The sequence below is a fragment of the Geotrypetes seraphini genome, chromosome 6, assembly GCF_902459505.1.
Source record: "Geotrypetes seraphini chromosome 6, aGeoSer1.1, whole genome shotgun sequence".
NCBI lineage: Eukaryota > Metazoa > Chordata > Amphibia > Gymnophiona > Dermophiidae > Geotrypetes > Geotrypetes seraphini.
Genome location: NC_047089.1, coordinates 70,512,253 through 70,535,148, shown reverse-complemented (window position 1 = coordinate 70,535,148; position 22,896 = coordinate 70,512,253). Strand labels below are relative to the sequence as shown.

At 40.6% G+C, this 22,896-nt stretch overlaps 1 protein-coding gene across 7 annotated transcripts in view; it reads right to left on the bottom strand.

Annotated features, from left to right (window-relative positions):
* Positions 1–2,185: 2,185 nt before the first annotated feature.
* ELF1 (E74 like ETS transcription factor 1) overlaps positions 2,186–22,896 on the bottom strand; it is a 242,524-nt gene continuing 221,813 nt past the window's right edge. For 5 of the 7 annotated variants that reach the window (XM_033950621.1, XM_033950620.1, XM_033950623.1 and 2 more), the window contains 2 exons: positions 21,755–22,231; positions 3,290–3,878 (listed from right to left, as the gene is read on the bottom strand). In XM_033950621.1, the coding sequence (XP_033806512.1) occupies positions 3,290–3,878; positions 21,755–22,231 (1,066 nt within the window). Of the gene's footprint in view, positions 3,879–21,754; positions 22,232–22,896 lie in introns of all 7 variants that reach the window. The other 2 variants (XM_033950626.1, XM_033950627.1) reach the window with 1 other exon arrangement.

Genomic DNA, 22,896 nt, shown 5'->3' with positions numbered 1-22,896 from the left:
TGTTTTCGGGCTCCTTTTACAAAGCCGTGTTAGGCTTTTTTTATTGCCAGCCACAGCGATTATTAGCGCTGATGCTCATAGAATTCCTATGAATGTTGGAGCTAATACCATTGCAGCTGGCGATCAAAAAGCCTAACACAGCTTTGTAAAGGGGGGGGGGTTAGTTATTCTTTTCAGAATTTTGAAGTTGATTTTGGCTTATTTCATATGCTCATACTAATTTAATGTTATTGTCTGTTCTCCATTTCATTGGGTATGTTATTTTGGAAGCTGCCTAGAATGCTTAGATTCAGCAGTTATAAATGATTAAAATATAATAAACATATGCCTTGGGGCAGTGTATTCATAAATTTGTATGAGAACACTTGTGCACTCTTGAGGATAGTTCTGGAAGCCTAGGTTATAAAAGATATATAGGCACCTAGATTGCCATTATAAAATTATCTCCCTCCATATGAGGTGAGGAAACATTCAATTTTCATACATTGCTGTTGGATTGTTTTGCACAAACCTATCATATCTGAGATATAATCATTTAAAGTGTTTCCTTTTTATTGTTTTAGCTTTAGATGCATTTAAAGCAAATATACTTATTTGTAGCGGGTGTTCTCCGAGAACAGCAGGCTTATGTTCTCACATGTGTTACATCAGCCACAGAATCCAGTATGGACACTACTAAGTGCACTTTAAATTTTTTGGCGGTGTCAATACTGAGCACATGCCAGTACCTTCCTGCCCAATGTCAGCTTGTGGGACTAGTAAATAAAAAAAGTTAAGAAGCCAATTAGGGGAGGTGGGTGGGTTGTGAGAATATATATACTGGATCATCCTCCAGTCAACAGAGGCTGAACTCGTGTGCTTTTCTACTGGAAAGAAGATTATTGAGGTAAGAACCTAATCTTCTGTTCCAGTGCAAAAAGCACGAGTTCTGAACCTGTGGGACATATCAAAGCAGTCCCTCAAGCTTAGGGTGGGATAGAAAAGCCTGCTGCGAGCACAGCAGACCCAAAAGCAAAGTCTTTTTGTGCTGCCACATCCACGCTGTTGAACTTAGTAAATGTATGTAGAGTGAACCACATAGCTGCCCTACAAATCTTATTGTGCAAACCCATCCTGGATGCGGGGGGGGGAGGGGTCGATTGGGCAGGACAGATTGGGCATCTCTCCCGCTGCTGAGGGGAGTTGGGGGGTGTTGATTGGTGGTGGGAAACATTGAGCATCTCTCTCACTGCCAGGGGGGTGGCAACAGACATTCTCCCCCCAGGAGAGACAGTATCTCTCCCACTACCAAAAGGGGCTATACAGTCAAAACACATACCACAAGATGCACTTTTAACAGAGTTGTCACTGTACTGGCATCCCCGGACCACTAGCTGATTTTTGTCGCCAAAAGCCAACGCTGATCTTGGAGAATGGCTTGGTGATTTTTAAGAATCCACTGGAGTGCTCATTTCAATGTTGAAGAGTCCATTTGCATGGCAGTGTTTGAGACTGCTAGAAAACTCGCTTAAGACTGAGATAATCTGTTTGGATAATCCACCGCTAAAATGCATGCAGGCTAAACCGTCAGAAACCAATTTAGCGACTGCGTTAAAGTTTTGAGAATTTGAGCCTTAGTCAAATAATTGATTAGACGTGTTTAGCATAATCTTCCTTTGAGAAACCCTGCTTCCTGTTATCTGCTGGATTTGGAATATTCTACTATCCCTACCTTCAGTAATGACTCCTGATTAATTCTAACTAATTAATCCTCAACTGAGGTCAGACTGATTACGCTTGTACTTATCAGCCTCCCTCTTATTGCCATTTACATTTTAAATAATTGTTAAATGGTCTACTTTACCATGGTAAATAGATAAATGATTCATAGAGACTTCAAGGAGCTCGGACAACTCAAAGAATTGTTTATCTGTTAGGAACTAAAAAATGACTTAGCACATATACTGGTCTTCAGAGACCATTTGAACATAGAGGCTTGGACATGCCACTTGTGCAGATTAGCAGCAAGGTAACAGAATTTGGAGTGAACAAAACAGTTCTACATTAAAAAAGGCAATCCCTCAGGATTGCATTATAAACCACATTATCATCTGTTTCATAGTAAAGACAATTAAGAAGGGTAACAGGACCCCTATGTTGGGCTTAGGAGTCAGAATTAAGTAATAAATGAAGTTTGCAAACAGGATTTGATTCAATATTTTTTTAATCAGTACATATGAACATTGAGAAAACTGATTTTGCTTTTCTGCTCACATGATTTTTTTATATAATAAACCAATTAAAAATACAAAAAGGTTTGAAAATAGTTTTAACAGTTTAAAAATTTCTCTTAAATACAAATTCACTCTGTAATAATATGAATGCATATAGTATAACCTTGGACTTCTAAACAAACTGATCCTTTTTGCTTCTATAAAAACTAATTTTTTATCATGTATATGATATAGAAATTATTTTGATATCTTGTATTTACCTTTTCAAATAATGTACAATATTTACACATGACCATTTTAGTGAAAAGCTATTAGACTAAACTCCGAATACCAGCTTCATGATAGCATTCATTTTTCTTAGAGTACTCTGAAATTGAAGGCACACTAGGTATAGTTATATCCATTTATTCATAAACAAGAAATACACCTGTATATATATAATTATCTGCAATAAACAAGTCCACTGTATTCATAAACATCTAATTTGCCTTTAGTTACATGTGTACTGCTTGCACACAGGAGTGCTTTTCTTTATACTATTTACTTTGGATACCCACAAATTTCTATAATCCAGCTGGGGCAGCAATGACCGTTGCTGACAGCTGTACAATAATATTAGTTGAAAGTCATAATAGATCAGAACTCAAGAGAAGTAAAAACACATATATGTACACAGTTCAGCAAACAAAACAAAGTGTTCAGAAAGGAAGTGGTTTTTGTTCTCTATTTACTGGAAAAGCCGAGACACAGAGCAGTGCAGCAGTAAATATACACTAGAGAGAGCAGAATGTGCTTCAAGAGGAATTACCATCAGATGACTTTGAGCATCCTCACAGCACACCATGCATGCTCCTTCAGGCCTGCTGATTGCAATTCAATTCCAGAATGATTCTTGCTGATTGATCTAAAAATTCAAAACCTATTCTAAAATTACATTTACAAAAAAAAAAAAAAGAATATGATACAGGTAGGTCATAATCCCCAAAGCAGTATCCCATCAACAAAACTGAGGAAGGCCCTATCACATTTTGTAAAAATAATCATATATACTATTTTTGGGTTAATTTCAGCAGTTCTCATGGATCACTTTCTTGCTTAATTTCCACTGGTGATGGAAATCCATTTGGGCTAGATACCACCAACACACAAGGCTGCTGGAAATTGAGCGCTGCATTGTCATCTGCACCCTCTGGCTGCTCCAGCTGCCCGGCCTCATGTATGACAGAGTGTTTAGATTCTGGCGCTTTTATTACTGACGTGATCACTGTGCCAGATGGATGAGCAACTAGCTGTGTATTGCTGGGCGAAAAGGTGACCACAGGTGTGGCAGCACTAAACGTTGGGGATGAAGGCACACTAACTGTTCCATTACATATGGTTTGCACATTACTAGTGAAAACCTGCTGAACTTGAGTGGGACTCAGGACCATAGATGATGTTGGCGAGATGGGCTTTGGAGACTGCAGCATTGTATTCTCTTTCAGCACTGTCATGGGCTGAGGAGATGGAATGGCTTGTAGAATAAATTTCTGAGCTGCTGCTGACGAGGCTGGGTCCGTGCTTGCTATGACTGTTCTAAGAGGCACAGTCTGGAGTGTTACAGTGTGCAGCTGTTGGTTCCCGGGAGAAACAACCACTGGAACTTGCCCTGAGGTGTGTATCGTCCTGTCAAAATGACAACACATATGCAAATAATTAAAACAGTTCTATTGAAATCACATCACATCCAGGGCTTTAAATACATTTCAACATCTTTAGATTTTCAAATCCTGAGACAGTTTTTTTTTGGCAGCTGTTTATGTCTTCGACAATATTCTTGCATGTGTTAGTATATAAGAAAACACTTAGAGGGAAAGTTATCAACATGGGCTACTGTTAAGATGGGTTATTTTATCAACGTCAAACAAGCAAAGTGGGAACAAAGAGGGCATACGAATGGGATGCAAAGGAAAAAGCTTTGCTTGTTTGTCATTGTTATTCTTTGTGGGACATTTTGTGGACTTATTTTATCATAAGTCATGCTATTTTAGCACAGTGCAATGAGACCCTGTGCTAAGATAACAACCTATTTTAACGGTATCTCATGTTGATCACTTCCCCCCTAAGTTACCATAAAATCTCACATTATACCACAGTTTAATTTACCATTAAAGTCACTAAATGTAAGTAACCAGTACCACAGATTAGTAACACTTATGGTAAAGGAAAATCACACTTTATGATCAACTTTGCAAGCTGTTATTCTTTTTCCTCAGAGCATTAAGCCATAAGCATGCAGCCCCATGTTCTGGAAAGCATTCATCCATTCTGCCAATCTGCAGCATCCACTATCTCCTCCTCCACCTAAGAGATCCCACGTGCCTGTCCCACATTTTCTTGAATTCAAACTCAATCTTTGTCTCCATCACCTCTACCGGGAAACTATTCTATGCATCAAGGTATATGCATGCACAGACCATGCAGTAAAAGCCATAAAACATTCGCCATATCAGGGCCCTGGGTCTCTGCTCAAATAAAGAATAAACTTTTATTGAAAGTGTTTTGTAAGAGTACCCACAGTAAATCCTGCCCTGATGAATACAGCAAATTTTTTTCCTAAAGATTCACACTTGCATATCTGAACACCAGTTTTATTTTCCTCTGTATGAAATGGATCAATATGCTTCAGTGGGTAGTGCAAATAAGAGGGGTAGTTATCAAGCTGTGTAATAGTTCCAATGCACATTATATACCCCTAAATGTACTGTATATACTCAAATATAAATCCATTCAAATATAAATGAGGTAACCTTTTACCCCCTAAAAAAGAGAGAAGAAAGGTTGACTCAAATATAAACCAACCTTACAGCAGTCTCGCAAATTACTGTGGGAACTCGCATCAGTCATTTTGAATAGCAAGACTGCACAGGGTAGAACCATAAGGGGATCACTCTTGCCCTGGCTCACCACTGGACCAGTAGGACTTAAGGAAGGCCTACAATGGGTCTGGACATAAGAACATAAGACTTGCCATACTGGGACAGACTGAAGGTCCATGAAGTTCAGTATCCTGTTTCTAATATTGGCCAACCCAGGTCACAAGTACCTGATAAGATTCAAAGGAGTAAAACAGATTTTATGCTACTTATCCTAGGAATAAGCAGTGGACTTCCCCAAGCCATTTCAATAATGGCTTATGGACTTGTTTTACGAAATTAGTCAAACTTAAACAAAAAAAAAAAACCCCTGCTAAGCTGATTTCACCTCATTCTCCACAATGAATTCCAGACATTAAGTACACATTAAGTGAAGTAGTATTTTTTTTGGTTGGTTTTAAATCTACTACTTAGTAGCTTCATTGCATGCCCTTAGTCCTAGTATTTTTGGAAAGAGTAAACAAGCGATTCACATCTACCCTTTCCACTCAGTATTCTATATATCTCTATCATATCGCCCCCGAGCCCTCTCTTCTCCAAGGTGAAGAGCTAGTCATTTTAGCCTCTCTTCATACTTAGGAAAGTTGTCCCATTTCTTTTATAATTTTTGTCACCATTCTCTGTACCTTTTTGTAATTTCATATATCTATAATTAGAGAGGAATCTAAGAATTCTAAATATGATCTTGTTAGCCACTTGGGAACAGAGTAACATAGTAGATGACGGCAGATACAGACCTGAATGGTCCATCCAGTCTGCCCAACCTGATTCAATTTAAATGTGGTTTTTTTTTTTTTCCACCATTCACCTAACCGCTTTAATGAAGCGCCCCCCTTCCCTCTGTTCCTTCCCTCCCCCTCCCTCTCACATTCAAAACTGTTTTTTTTTTGTTTTTTTTTCTTCACCACTTTAATGTAACTTTTCCCCTTCCCTCTTTGTTAACCTCACTTTTATGTCTGTTATTGTCAAATGTCTTTAATGTTCACTCTTCCCTTTACTCTTTCTCTTCTATCAATTTTATAATCTATAAATATAATTCTACCTTGATTTTAACTTTTATTGTAAACCGGCTAGATACTTGTTGATGGTCGGTATATTAAAAATTAATAAACTTAAAACTTGAAGTTTTGAAAATAATAAAGATTTTGAAAAAAAAAATAAAATTTCTTCTTAGCTATTTCTGGGCAAGAATCCAAAGCTCTACCAGGTACTGTGCTTGGGTTCCAACTGCCTAAATCTCAATTAAAACCTACTCCAGCCCATCTAAACCCTCTCAGCCGTTGAAGCCCTCCCCCAAATGGCCATATACAGACACAGACCGTGCAAGTCTGCCCAGTACTGGTCTTAGTTCAATTTTTAATATTATTTTCTGATTCTAGATCCTCTGTGTTCATCCCACGCTTCTTTGAACTCAGTCACCGTTTTCCTCTCCACAACCTCTCTCGGGAGCGCATTCCAGGCATTCACCACCCTCTCCGTAAAGTAGAATTTCCTAACATTGCCTTTGAATCTACCACCCTTCAACCTCAAATTATGTCCATTGGTTTTACCATTTTCCTTTCTCTGGAAAAGATTTTGTTCTACGTTAATACCCTTCAAGTATTTGAACGTCTGAATCATATCTCCCCTGCCTCTTCTTTCCTCTAGGGCAGGGGTGTCCAACCTTTTGGCTTCCCTGGGCCGCATTGGCTGAAAAAAAATGTTTCTGGGGCCGCACAAATGCGCAAACGCTACAGCAAGACAGAGGAGGGAGCCGGCAAGATGGTAAACACCCAGGGGCAGCAGAGGAAAACACTGCATCGCCCTCGACCGGGGCCACACAAAATCCTTCACGGGGCCGCAGGTTGGACACCCTTGCTCTAGAGTATACATATTCAGGGCTTCCAGTCGCTCCTCATACATCTTCTGGCGCAAGCCTCCTATCATTTTTATTGCCCTCTGGACCGCTTCAAGTCTTCTTACATCCTTCGCCAGATATGGTCTCCAAAACTGAACACAATACTCCAAGTGGGGCCTTACCAATGACCTGTACAGGGGCATCAACACCTTCTTCCTTCTACTGGCTATGCCACTCTTTATACAGCCCAGCATCCTTCTGGCAGCAGCCACCGCCTTGTCACACTGTTTATCGCCTTTAGATCTTCGGACACTATCACCCCAAGGTCCCTCTCCCCGTCCGTGCATATCAGCTTCTCACCTCCCAGCATATACAGTTCCTTCTGATTATTAATCCCCAAATGCATTACTCTACATTTCTTTGCATTGAATTTTAGTTGCCAGGCATTAGACCATTCCTTTAACTTTTGCTGATCCTTTTTCATATTTTCCACTCCCTCTTCGGTGTCTACTCTGTTACAAATCTTGGTATCATCTGGTATCATCTTGGTATTCCTTCTAACCCTTCACCAATGTCACTCACAAACATATTGAACAGGATTGGCCCCAGCACCGAACCCTGAGGGACTCCACTACTCACCTTTCCTTCCTCCAAGCGACTTCCATTAACCACCAACCTCTGGCGTCTGTCCGACAGCCAGTTTCTAACCCAGTTCACCACTTCAGCCCTTCAAGTTTGTTCAACAGCCTCCTATGAGGAACTGTATCAAATGCTTTGCTGAAATTTAAGTAAATTACATCTAGCATATGTCCTCGATCCAGCTCTCTGGTCACCCAATCAAAAAATTCAATCAGGTTCGTTTGGCACGATTTACCTTTTGTAAAGTCATATTGCCTTGGATCCTGTAACCCATTAGATTCAAGGAAGTACCCTATCCTTTCTTTCAGCAGCACTTCCATTATTTTTCCAACAACTGAAGTGAGGCTCACTGGCCTGTAGTTTCCTGCTTCATCTCTGTGACCACTTTTGTGATTAGAGACCACATCCGCTCTCCTCCAATCCCCAGGAATCACTCCCGTCTCCAGAGATTTGTTGAACAAGTCTTTAATAGGACTCGCCAGAACCTCTCTGAGCTCCCTTAGTATCCTGGGATGGACCCCATCTGGTCCCATCGCTTTGTCCACCTTCAGTTTTTCAAGTTGCTCATAAACACTCTCCTCTGTGAACGGCGCAGAATCTACTCCATTTTCTTGTGTAACTTTGCTAGACAATCTTGTTCCTTCTCCAGGATTTTCTTCTGTGAACACAGAACAGAAGTATTTGTTTAGCACATTTGCTTTTTCCTCATCACTCTCCACATATCGGTTCCCAGCATCTTTTACTTTAGCAATTCCATTTTTCATCTTTCTCCTTTCACTAATATATCTGAAAAAAATTTTTGTCTCCCTTTTTTACATTTTTAGCCATTTGTTCTTCCGCCTGTGCTTTTGCCAGATGTATCTCTCTCTTGGCTTCTTTCAGTTTTACCCTGTAGTCCTTTCTGCACTCCTCTTCTTGGGTTTTTTTTATATTTCATGAACGCCAACTCTTTCACCTTTATTTTCTCCGCCACTAGTTTGGAGAACCATATCGGCTTCCTTTTTCTCTTGTTTTTATTGATTTTCTTCACATAAAGGTCCGTAGCCATTTTTATCGCTTCTTTCAGCATAGACCACTGTCTTTCCACTTCTCTTATGTCCTCCCATCCTAACAGCTTTTTCTTCAGGTACTCTCCCATTGCATTAAAGTACGTTTGAAATCTAGGACTTTAAGTATCTTGCGGCTGCTCTCCACTTTTGCCGTTATATCAAACCAAAACGTTTGATGATCGCTACTTCCCAGGTGAGCACCCACTCAAACATTAGAGATACTCTCTCCATTTGTGAGGACCAGATCCAATACCCCTTGTGAGTTCCGTCACCATTTGTCTGAGCAGAGCCTCTTGAAAGGCATCCACAATCTCCCTACTTCTTTCCGATTCCACAAACGGAACATTCCAGTCCGCAGGTTGAAATCTCCCAACAGCAGAATCTCCTCTTTCCTTCCAAACTTTTGGATATCCACAATCAGATCCTTATCAATTTGCTGCGATTGAGTTGGAGGTCTGTAGACTACACCCACGTAGATAGAAGTTCCATCTTCTCTTTTCAGAGCAATCCATATCGCTTCTTCCTCTCCTCAGGTCCCTTGAATTTCGGTCGCTGGATATTGATCTTTACATAGAGTTACTCATCGACCTTTTTGACCATCTCTGTCCTTCCTAAAAAGATTATATCCTGGTTTGTTTGCATCCCATCCATGTGATTCACTGAACCATGATTCTATGATAGCGACAATATCTAGATCTACCTCTAACATCAGGGCTTGCATATCATCAACTTTGTTGCTTAGACTGCAAGCATTTGTGGTCACTGCTTTCCAGCTATTTTTCAGGGGTAATCTCCTTTTTCGTATGGATTTTTGCTTCGTTTCACTTTCCGTTGCAATACTAAGAAATGAGTTGTTTATGTTGCAATCTTTACTACTATCACATCTTTTCTTTTGCCGGGGGTGGTCTCTTTAATTGTACTTCATACATACACCACCCCCACCTTCTAGTTTAAATGCCTAGAAACATATTGTCTAAATTTCTCTGCAAGGTTTCTTTTTCCTGCTGTAGTAATATGTAGCCCATCAGTGCAATGTAGCTTCTTGTCCTTCAAATGACTTAGCCAGCAATACCCCACTTGCAGTGCAGAAAGCTTTTCAGGAACTTGGGGAAGGATTAAAGCCTTTTGTAAAGACTGCTGCATTTTCAGAAGTATTACCTACATATGGAAAAGGAGAGGAAAGCGTACTAAATATTGAGATCTTCAATAGGTTGCTCAGAGCCTGGTGTCATCAAGAAGGCTTTAGGTACATAGGAAGATGGGGAAATACAAGGAAAAACCAGAGACTATTCTAATGATGGACTGCATCTTACTTTGACAGGTAAAAGAATCCTTGCTGAGAAATTCAGGCAATATGCTTCTAGACATTTAAACTAGAAAGTGGGGGTGGCATATGTATGCAGGACACTTACAGTGGCCACCCTCAGCAAAGGTCAAGCTGTGACAGTAGTAAAGATAGCAATGTACACAATATTGGGAGTCTGTGGCACAGTGGTTAGAGCTACAACACCCTGAGGTTGTGGGTTCAAATCCCATGCTGCTCCTTGTGACCCTGGGCAAATTACTTAATCTCCCCCCCCCCCCATTGCCCCAGGTACATTAGATAGAGTGTGAGCCCATCAGGACAGATAGGGAAAAATGCTTGAGTACCTGAATGTAAACCACTTAGGTATTTTTCGCTCCATAAGACGCACCCTAGAATTAGAGGAGGAAAATAAGGAAAAAAAATTCTGAACCAAACTCTCCCTGCCAGGCTCTGAACCCAATCCCACACTCCTTGCCAGGCTCTGCACCCTGTCCCCCTTCCCAGCCAGGCTCTATACCCTGTCCCCCCTCTGGTGGTCTAGTGGTAGGCAGGGACAGGCATAGGGTGGGCAGGGACAGGGCACAGATGTCAAGGCAGATGACTTTTTAAAATATGTAATGTCACCGCAGTAACATCTATAGAAAAATAGACAAATACAGTGCAAAATATAGACAGCCCCGGTTGTCTGGTGATTTCTTTCCTCAGACCCAACAATTGTCCCTTCCTCCCTCCCTCCTGTTCTCCTCACTGCCTTCCAGCCTTTGTCCTCTTCCGCCCCCCCCCCCCCCCCCCCCGCCAAGCCTGCCTGCCCACCTGCTGGATTTAATTACCTCCCGCTACTGTGAGGACATGTCGATGAAGCAGCAGCAGCAGCAGGGGGGGAAGGCAGACTCCTGGCTCAGCAGTGCGGCACCCGGAATGGAAGGAACTGCTGGGAAGGGCCAGGCGGGTGTAGCGATAGCACGCCGCCGGCCCAGAAGCTTTACCCCCGACATCTTCTACTTTTGGCGACAGTGAGTAACCAGCAGCAGCGGGCGAGGGGCGGTCCTGCAAGGTAACGGGGGGGGGGGGGGATTTGGGTATTCGCTCCATAGGACGCACCCTTTTTTCTAACCACTTTTTTGGGGGGGAAAAGTGCATCTTATGGAGCAAAAAATACGGTAAATACTAAAATAAATAAACAGGCAGTGAGGCTAAACAAACTAGACAAGAAATGAAATTGCCACAACAAAGTAGCTGGAAAGCAATGACCACAAATGCTCACAGTCTAGGCAACAAAAATCATGATCTGCAAGCCCTAATGTTAGAGGCAGACTTGGATATTGCAGCAATCACAGAGACCTGGTTCGTGATTCCCATGGATGGGATGCAAATATACCAGGCTATAATCTTTTTAGGAAGGACAAAGATAGTCGAAAGGGTGGCTGAGTATCTCTCTATATAAAGACTGATATCCAAGCAACTGAAATGCAGGGGGGTCTGGGGAAAAGAAGCAGCAATATGGATAGCTTTGAAAAGAGAAGATGGAACTTCTATCTACGTGGGTGTTGTCTACAGACTTCTGACTCAAGAGCAGCAAACTAATGAAGATCTTGTTGCAGATATCCAAAAGCTGGGGAAGAAAGGAGAGGTACTGTTGCAGGGGGATTTCAACCTGGTGGGTGCTGATTGGAAAATTCTGTTTGCGGAATTAGAAAGAAGTAGAGAGAGAAAGTGGATGCCCTTCAAGGAGCTCTGCTCAGACAAATGGTGACAGAACCGACAAGGGAAAAAGCGATACTGGATCTGGTGCTCACAAATGGGGAAAGTATCTCTAATGACCAAGTGGGGGCCCACCTGGGAAGTAGCGATCTTCATATGGTTTGGTTTGATATAACAACCAAAGTGGAGGATGGCCACACAAACCTCAAAGCCCTGGATTTCAAATGTGCAGACTTAAGTAGAATGGGGCAATACCTGAAGAAAGAGCTGATTTGATATGAAAACATAAGGCATAAGGGAAGTGGAAAAACAGTGGTCCAAGTTGAAAGGTGCAATTAAAAAAAGCTACTGATCTTTATGTGAGGAAAATAAACAAGAGAAAAAGGAAACCGAAGTGGTTCTCCAAACTAGTGACGGAGTTGGCATTCATAAAATATTTTTTTTTAAAAGAGGAGTACGGAAAGGAATATCAGATGAAACTGAAAGAAGTCAAGAGAGATACGTCTGGCGAAAGCGCAAGCTGAAGAGTAAATGGCTAGAAATATAAAAAAGGGAGACAATTTTTTCAGGTACCATAGATGTCTAGAAATGGCTGTGAGCGCCTTGTTTGCAACAGTTTTATTCATGTAGTTTCTTCAACTTCCTAACGCAAGAGTCTGTGCGTTCTGTCGGCATCCTGGCTCTATCCCATACCACTATTGCTGACTCACATGCCAACTTATAGCTTTCCGATAAAGGTTTTCCTTTGTCATAGTTATGAAAATTGACCAGTCAAAGAACATCCAGTCCATGTGGCAGTCTAGCAGTTGACAGCTGACAGGAGGAAGGCAGGAAAGGAGGAAGGAGGAAGACAAAAATGGAATTACGAGACTGAAAGAAGATATGAATCACTATGTGAAGAGTGATGAGGAAAAAGTAAACATGCTAAACAAATACTTCTGTTTGATGTTCATGGAAGTAAAACCTGGAGAAGGACCTCAATTGGTTAGCAAAGTTACATCTGAGAATGGAGTAGATACCGCACCGTTCACAGAAGAAAGTGTTTATGAACAACTTGAAAAATTGAAGGTGGACAAAGCTATGGGATCAGATGGGATCCATCCCAGCATATTGAGGGAGCTACGAGAGGTTCTGGTGGATCCTCTTAAAAAGTTGTTCAATAAATCTTTAGAGATGGGAGAGGTTCCGCGGAACTACAGAAGAGTGGATGTGGTCCCTCTTCACAAAAATGGTTGCAGAGATGAAGTGGGAAACTACATAACATATCATAAAAGCCTTCTTCTATACCGCAAAACAGTAAAGATGTATGCGGTTTACAAAAGTAAGGAGACATTCAAGTACAAGCTGGTAATCCTCACTTCGGTTACTGGAAAAATAGAAGGTAAAGTTAACCTTTTTGTGGATGATACCAAGATTTGTAACAGAGCACACACCCTGGAGGGAGTGGAAAACATGAAGAAGGATCTGCAAAAGTTAGAATAGTCTAATATCTGGCAACTGAATTTCAATATGAAGAAGTGCACAGTATTTGTATTTATTTATACCCCACTTTTCCCAAGGTGGGTCACAATGAAATACATGCATAAACAAAATCACATACATTACAACAGATAAAACATCAATAAAACATAATAACATAAAGCCTTGTAAAATTACAGAGGCTACCAGTTCCTCACATTAAAAAACTTTAAATCAAATCCCATATTTCAACTTACAGAAAAGATTTTTCTTCAACATTTTCTTGAAACTACTCAAATTTGTTTGCTGCTGTAAATATCCTGGGAGCTGATGCATTTGGGGTGTAGAAATCCAAGAGAACCATATGTGCTGGGAGGTGATAAGCACAGATGTAGAGAGAGACCTTGGGGTGATTGTGATAAGGCATCTAAACAGTGTGATAAGGCAGTGGCTGTAGCCAGAAAGATGCTAGGCTGTATAGAAAGAGGAATAACAAGTAGAAGCAGGGAGGTGTTGATGCCCCTGCATAGGTCACTTGGGAGTATATTGTGTTCAGTTTTGAAGCCGTCCAGAGGAAGATGACAAAAATGATAAGGGGTCTGAACCCAAAAAAGTATGAGAAGAGACTGGAAGACCTAAACATGTATACTCTAGAGGAGAGGAGGGACAGGTGAGATATGATACAGACATTTAAATACTTGAAAGGTATTAATACAGAAATAAATCTTTTCCAGAAAAGGGAAAATGGTAAAACTAGAGGGCATAACTTGAGGTTGCAGGGAGGAAAACTTAGGAGTAATGTTAGGAAATTCTTTTTCATGGAGAGGGTGGTGGATGCCTGGAATGCCCTCCCAAGGGAGATGGTGGAGAGGAAAACAGTGATGGAATTCAAAAAAGCTTGGGATAAACACAGATGATCTCTAATTAGAAAACAAATGGTATAAATTAAAGAACTAAGGCCGGTATTGGATGGACTTATACAGTTTGTGTCCCATATATGGTGATTTGGTGTAGGATGGGCTGGGGATGGCATCAGTGGGAACTCCACTAACTTGGAACATGAGGAAGTTACTGGTCAGACTTTACAATAGATATCCTGCAAACAATGGGATGGCTGGATAGGCTGGAGTGAGCTTAGATGGCAACTCCAGCAGTTGGAATCTAGGACAATACCAGGTAGCCTTTAGTCTATGGCCCAGAAATATCAAAGAATAGATAAGTTAATTTAATCATGTATTTTTATTGAGAATAGCTAATGGGCAGACTGGACCGTTCAGGTCTTTACCTCCATCATTTACTATGTTTTTTGAGATACGGCAACCAGAATTGCACACAGTCGGGGGAAGTTGTGAATATAACTGAGACCCCCATTTTTGACTCATAAATATTGGCACCAACAATGGAGCAAAGCATCTACTAAAATAATATACTTTTTAATAAAATCTTTATTAATTTTCAAATATTAACTGCATTGCAAAAATTTTAAACATAAATGAATCAGGAAAAGCACTTTAAATATACAAACATTCTGAAAACAATCATTTTCTACACCCCCCTTCCTCCCATTCATCCATAAAAGTATAACCACATATAGAATTTCAATAAACTAAATACAAGAAATAATGATGCCTTCCCACCCTGGATGGTAAGGAAATTAACTAAAAAGAAAAGGTACATGACAACTAATGTGATTAAACAAATGATGTCAACGGGCTCCACACCCTTCTAAATGCATTACTATATCCCAAAAATTCAGCATTCATTCTTTCATATTTGTAACTGCAACATAAGTTCGCCCACCAAAAAGTATAATTAAGTCGATCATAACTCTTCCAATTGCGTGTACCGTATTTTCACGTAGATAACGCGCACCCGTGTAAAATGCACACACGGGTATAGCGCACGGGGAACACAAATTTATGTAATAAAATGTTAATATAGCGCGCACACGCGTATACCGCGCATGCTAAAACCTCCTCCCGCCTACTCCGAACCGGCATCCTCCCCCCCGCTCGCGTCACCCCCCCTCCCCCTCTGATCCGAGATAATCTGATCCGGCATTCCCCCTGCGAACCGGCATCCTCCCCCCCCCCCATCTCGGAGAGAGCGAGACCAGAAGGCTTTGAGCATGCGCAAATGCTCAAAGCCTAGTCCAGCCCGGCAGAGGAAGAAGGAAGATCTCTTTCGCACCGCCCGGCCCAGCCCAGCCAAACCAACGAGGGAGGATCTTCGGGCACTGGCACTGGCACATGCTGTGCATTGGTGCTGGTGCCGGTGCCCAATCGGGTAAGAGTTGTATTTGCGGTGCTGGGGGGGGATGTAGGATCGCAGGAGAGGGGGGGTGACCCGAGTGGGGGGGGAGGATGCCGGTTCGCAGGGGGAATGCCGGATCAGAATGTTAAAAAAAATTTGTAAAATGCGCTCACACGTATAACGCGCATGGTTATGCACGGTTTGTAAAATCGTGTATAACGCGCGCGTTATATGCATGAAAATACGGTAATCATCTGCATTGCTATTCCCATCGTTATTAAGAAAAGCCGGCTTTTATAACTATCCAAAGAAGGTTTAACATGTAGTAAAGTACCACAAATTATGGCTTCATAAGTCAATGGTATCGATGACCCAAGTACAACATTAATTTGGCCCCATATCGACTTCCAAAAATTAAGTATCAAAGTACAATAAAACAACAGATGATCCAAAGTCCCTATATCAATATAACAGTGCCAGCATCTATTAGATTTAGAACTGTCTAACTTTTGCAAATGAACTGGGGTCCAAAAAATCCTATGCAACAAGAAAAAACAAGTTTGTCTCAAAGATACTGACGCTGTACTTACTGTGAACACTGAGGCCTTTTTTCTCCACTTTTTCTGTACACTTGACAAGGTTGAATACGTACATAAGAGAGTATTGTTTTGTTTATTTGATTGATTGATATTTTCATACTCTTGTCCTTTTTGTATTTTTTCTGATTCATTTAACTATGACATCTAAATCTTTTTCTGCTCACTCAGGCCTTAAATCACTAAACATTTTTCTCATAAACATGGAATGGGAGAAAGGCTCAAAGGTTAAGTTCTATGGATTATTATAACATTGTAGGGTCAATTCAGGAGCCGACTTAATCATCTATTAACAGACATTTCCCTCCCCCCTCATTTGCTTTTCTTTTGCTACTACTGCTCTCTCTTTAAAGATGCACAACCTACTGCGCCTCTGGAACAAACTACCTGCCTGCATAAGATTGTTAGAAGGTCCACTGAACTTCAGGAAGGCAATAAAAACTCACCTCTTCCCATGACCCTCTATGAGAATGCACCGATCCATAATCCATGGAACTTCTGATAAAAGGGCTCACACTGCCTCAAGTATCAAACACTGATGTGCTTCATTCTATGTCTGACCATGTCATGTTTTGTCATCCAATGTTCTACCACACTCTGTCATGCTGTTCATCATCCTTATCCAACTATACACCATATTTGCCATACTTTGTTGCCGTACTATGTTAGCCCTGCTACAATCTCTCGCACCCTAGTTACCACACAATGTTATAAAGTAACCACAAAATCTACTCACTTTGAGGAAATGGTAGGCAGAAATCCCACACAATATAAATAAATCACTCAAACAGGTGGATAGAAAGGCCCAGTTAAAGTCACAGCAGTGACTGGGGAGTGATACTATTATCATATACTTTAAGCAGACGGTCATTGGCCATTAAAAAACCCCCTCCACCTGCTACATTTTACAGTTCATTGTGTAGAATTCCTCCTCACCAACCCCGGGAAAAATGGAGTCAATTCAAATTTTAAAAATGGGTCCTGCGTATATAGCAGAAAAAGCTAGCACAAAGAAAAACCCAAAAGTAAACTACTATTTATCTTGTGCTTTTTCAATCCAGCTGCCAATCACGTAGACCGCTTCAATTCCCATACAATGTTGCCATTCCTTGTCTTCCATGCTATGTTTCATCATGCATGCTTGTTGCCTAACCATTTTTGCTAGTCATGTTAGCCATGCTTTGTAATACTATGTTTATCATACTATTGTTTTGCTGAACTATGCTCACCATACCAGGTTTTCTCATATTACATTTTTACCATGCTTTGTAAACTCTTATTTTGCCATCTTTGTCAGACTTCCCCAGGTACATTAGACAGATTGTGAGCTTGCCAGGACAGACAGGGATAAATACTTGAGTATTGTTCTGAGCTCCCCTGGGAGAAAGGTATAGAAAAGTGAATAAATAAAGTACTTGTACCAGGTGTTCACCAGTACAGCAGCATATTAGTGCTTCCTCATGGCTGGATGACTTCATGTGATGGAGCAGAAGGCAGAGGAAAAAGACAACAAAGTACTCAAAACTGCCAGCACTCGCCAGAGTTTTGTAATGTATTTGTGTGGGGCTTCCGACATCTGCTCTACCACATGAGGCCACCCAGTTCCATATAAATCTTAAATAAAATGGTGTGGTAGCTCTGTTAGTCCACTTTTATAAGTAATGAATAGAAAAAAAGATACCTTTGTTTTTTCTCTTTTTTATCCTTATGAATAATGGTGTTCCTTTCCTAATTACCTTTTTGAAAACCACACTGATGTTAATGCGGAGTGGTCTATAATTACTAATAACCATAAACATTATACTAACAGTACACATTAAAGGTATTGCTTTCAAAAGCTAGTTAAAGATGTATCATACCTTCTATCTTTTTTATTTTTATTCATTACATATAAATCTTAAAATTATTATGACAAGAGGTTTGCAGCATACGCCATATTAACAACTGGTGTAAAGATACAGTAAATTTTTTTGGTTACCCTGATTAAGACTAAGTTAAGCCCCTCCTATCATTTTAGTCATCTGTTACATGCCCCATATGGGACACTTACAAGTTTCTTAATGGGTTATATTTTAATGCGGCCCCTGCCTTTGGTATGGAGATGGGTTTGTAAGCAACACAATTGTTCACCTATGGCGTCCCCTTTCCTTTCTATCCAAGGAAACCTGATCCCAGGATCTGAAAACTGGATATTTCAGGCATTCTTGGCTCGCTTCCTTGCATCTGGTTTTAGCAGTTTATTTTCATTAGCATGAGCTAGGTGCTGTTGTCAGTGCATATCTCGGTGCACATTTACCGTAGCTAGTGTGTGAAATTTGTTTGAACATACATTTTCCACGCTACATACAAAACTGCACAGAAGCTGTGCTAAGCTGTACACAAAGCCTATTCAATTTATTACATCAGTTCCCCCCCCCCCCTGTGTTCAACGGGCAGTCAAAGTAGGGAAAACATTTAAGAATTATGTATAGCCAATTGCACCACCTTGTGGTATAAAAAAATAATACACTAACTAAGCAATAATGCTGAATCACAGTCTATTTTTAAAGAATAATTGGTACAGTTTAAAAGTACCAAACTATCTGGGCTCTCTGGTGCACAGAGCTATTGTAGGAGATACTGTACGGGGAAGTTACTGTCACTAATTCAGGGGTTCTAAACCCAAACCTCAGGATACAACTAGCCAGTCTGGCTTGCAGGTTACCCACACTAAATATGCGTGAAACAGATTTGAATAGAGTAGAGGTAGTGCATACAAATCTATCTTATGGATATTCATTGTGGATATCCTGAAAAACTGGGGAATGCAAGAGAAGCAGATGATCTGGGATGTACAACACAGCAGAACAAACAGTAGACCAATAAGTAGAAGAGTAAAAAAACAAAAAATCATTAATATAAAATCATGACATGGAAGCCTGACATGGAAGGCTGGAAGGCTGCCTTAAATGCAAATATATTGTAGAACAAAGCACACATTGATAATAAAAATAAAAATCAATAAAGATACAAAGCTGATTAAAATCATCTATATATACACCATGGGACTCATAATCAAAACTTTAACATATCTAAAAACCTGCCCAAGTCAGCACTTGGACGACCTAAAAAACTGGTCGTACAAGTGCCGATAAAGTGAATTTCTGGACATATTCAGGGACTTTTTAGGCCTCTGAATGCTGATGTGCACCCAGAGCTAAAAAGGGGCATATTTGGAGGCGTGGTTAGGGCGGGATAAAGGTGGGATGTGGTTCAACCTAGACTTAGTCATCCTGCAGGGATAATCGAATGTTTCACGAGACTTCCTGGATGAAACTTATATGTTGTGACTTAGATAATGTAAAAGCAGGTATCCAAATCCCCCCCCCCCACAGTGTTTACTGACCCCCCCCCCTCACACACCCAAAAAAAGATCAGAATAAAAATGTACATCTGTCTCCAGAACATCAGCAACTGCTATAGGAAAGCCTAGTAGAGCTGCATACAGGTGTCTTAAGTAGCCTGAGGGGTGGGCTAGTGAACTATAGAGAGGAGGACCCAGGCCCATAAGCCACTCTACCACTACATTCATGATGGAAAATGTGAGCCCACCAATAAAACCCCAAACCCTATAGTACTGCCATATAGGTGGCACCTGCAGCTATAAGGGCTACTGGGGTTGTAGACAGGTGGGTATAGTCGGTTTTAGGGATCTCACCATAACCTATAAGGGGGTTCTGGTGAGATGTTTATATGGCACCCCTTTTGTGAAGTTCACAGAAGTGTCCTGTAAGGTGCTCCACTGCTTTGTTGCCATGTCTGGGTGGCCAATCCATCACAATGCTGACCCCTTCCACGTCCAAATGGTCTTGTTCTGGGCGTTTGGGACTTGAGACAAATTTTTGATTGAAAATGTGGTATAAAGATAGATGTACTGGTGATCTGGATGATCCATGGCATGGACGTCCAGATTGATGATTTTTAAAAAAAATTATTTTAGACGTATTTTTCAAAAATGGACATTTTTCTACTGCTGACTTTTGGCGTCTAGCACCATATGTTCGAATCGGACTTAGACATTTCTTTCGATTAAGCCGCTCCACACATGTGTGTCAAACAAATATGAAAGGCCATATTGGAAGCATAACTAAAACCCAGAAAACATGCAAAGAATTAAAACGCATCAAACATGCTTATAAAAAACAATTATTACATAGGATCTCTTAGGGAGAGGAGATAGTGGATGCTGTGGATGGGCAGACTGGATGGGTCATTTGGCCTTTATCTGCCATCATGTTTCTACATTACATTCAGTAATTTAAATAGGTAGGCAAAATATATCATGCTGCAAGTGCACACAGTGTAGTGATGCTATAGTTAGTTAAGTGCCATCGACTTGTGTTTGAGTCCTAGCGACTTGATGAATTACAGATCTAAAAAGAAACCGGCTTTGTGCTAGTCCGGTGAGGTCTTTCAGTGTCATCCCCATGATTGTTTTATGTGTCCAGCCATTTGGTTGCAGGTTGCCTTCTTCCCCTGGTTCCTTCGGTCTTCCAAAATATGATGTCCATGTTTAAAATACTAGCCATGTATATACATGTGTGTGCACCTTGATGGGTAAATGTTAGTATGGTGCATATACCTACTTAACTAATATAGCACGTACTGTATTTGCAAGGGGAGCACATGCAGAGGCGGCTTATGGGCAGAAGATTTGTACATGTAACATACTGTAAGTTACGTACATCCCTGCTGCATGAAGGTGCACACACTTACACTAGCTCCATGGTTGACATAAGTGCAAGTACCTAAAAGTTAAGCACACTGATAGCTGATTACACTAATTTCATAATGGAACCTAGTTGCATAGGCTCTGTTATAAAATAGGCTCCTACCATATGAGTTCAGGACACCTGATTGGAAGCTTCCAGATATAAAACGGAACTCTGTGAGGGTAATTTTGTAATGGGGACCTAGTTTAATGGGGCAAGTAGGCACCTACTTAAGTATTGTTTTATAATGATCTCAGTATTCAAATTATTTATGCTTATAACTTTACCTCTTTGAAAATTTACTAGTACCTAATGGTTAGTGCAGAGGGCTGAGAACCTGGGGAGTTAGGTGCAATTAAAAAAACAGCTCCTTCTAACCCTGGGCAGGACACTTAACCCTCCATAGCCCCAGGTAAAAAACTGATTGAGAACCCTCTGGAAACAGATAAAGCATTTAGGGGCATACAAAACAATGACAACGCGGTGGAGTTAGGAGGGGAAGAACTTGATTTTCAGTATCAGGCTCATAAATCTATGCAAATGAAAACAGGCCTACAGTTATAACTCTAACTTTTAAGCACATGAATTAAGATTAATTTGCAGCTGAAATCTTTGTCTTCTAATTTTAGCTGAAAACAGGTCATAAATATAGGAGCTCAAGATTTGTTTGATTTTCCTTTTTGGGGGGGATACAAGCCTTATTTATCTTTGTAAAATGCAAGTGGGAGAAAAAGTGCTTATGCTACATTAAGTACCCATATAAAATCACTATGTCTTAAGTCACATGTGCACTTGCAAACACCACCAGTGATCTGGCCATGCTCCAGCCCTGTGTGTGTTTACATGCAGAGCATGCACCAAACCAAACTAGTCGAACACATACATGAATGTGGCTTTACCCAGATATGACTGGCATTACATTATCTGAGAGAAAATTATGGTGAAATGGAGCACCTCTGACAACTGAAAAAATTCACATGCCTTGCACTTGGAATAATGATTTTTTTAAAAAATCAGAGATATTACACCTTCATACCTGATGTTCTGAACAGAAGGCACTGCTTCATCTTGACTGGTGCTGGCTATATTGGTGTGTCCCTCAGGGATTGTTGATCCCTGCTGCATTAAATGTACTGTCCGAAAAAGCTGGGTAGGGTGAGGCCTCAGAGGTGTCTGTATTGTCCTTAATACATCTGGTGTCACCATAGGCAACTGGTGCTCACCAGGATCTTTTGATTTCGAAGACCTGGTGTTTCCTGTTGTTTTCAGGACTGTGGTTGGTGTCCCTTTTATTCCTAAATTAGAAGTCCCTCTGGCTTTGCCACCTTGGTTTCTACTAATTGCAGATGTAGAGGAGAGCAAAGCAGAATCTGAAGACAGACTCCCTGAAGATTCAGCACTGGATCCAGCATCTTCATCCTCAATGTAGACAAGGTCTTTTGGCATTTCCTTGAACTGGTAGACTAAGCGCTGACCTTCTACTTTAGCCAAAATACCTCGCTGGTAGTAGTATCTGTGAAATAACAGAAATCAATAGAGCATTCTGTGGGTATTAAATGTCAAACAAGATAAACAAAGCACTCTTCTCAGAAAGGAATCCCATTATAAGGAGATTTCCAAATTTAAAGCGCTACTGCTTTAAAGAAAAGAAAGTTTTTATTTGGGCTTTAAGGACCAAGCAAAAGGAGTGATTGTAATACCAAAATACCATTTCCTCATCTTAGTTGTGGATATTTAAAAATGAAATGTCAGGGCACTATTTTTTTTTTTTTTATCAAAGCAAAAAAGATGGAGTTATTAAACATATATAGTGCATCTATTTTCCCAAAGTATTTGGTTTTGGCTACAGAATGGGAAAAGAGGATTTGAAAATGGGTCTGGCTGCAGAAGCAGAGAACTATGAAGGGGTGCTGAAAAGTTCTCAGCCCAGCCAAGAAGAGAATGGTGTGGATATGGTTCAATCAATGATCTGAAGCAATATCAAAACATAGAATTTTGTTTATGCAAATTGGCACCTAATGAAATAAGATTCTTTTCAGCTAGTGGCAAAATAATGCTCAGAATTTAGGAAGTTGGTTGGTGGGCTGAAAACTTTTCAGCACCCCCTCATATCATGGAGAAAGTACATGCAGGAAAAATGTTTAAGAAACTCCAGCAAAGCAGGAAATTATACTTGGA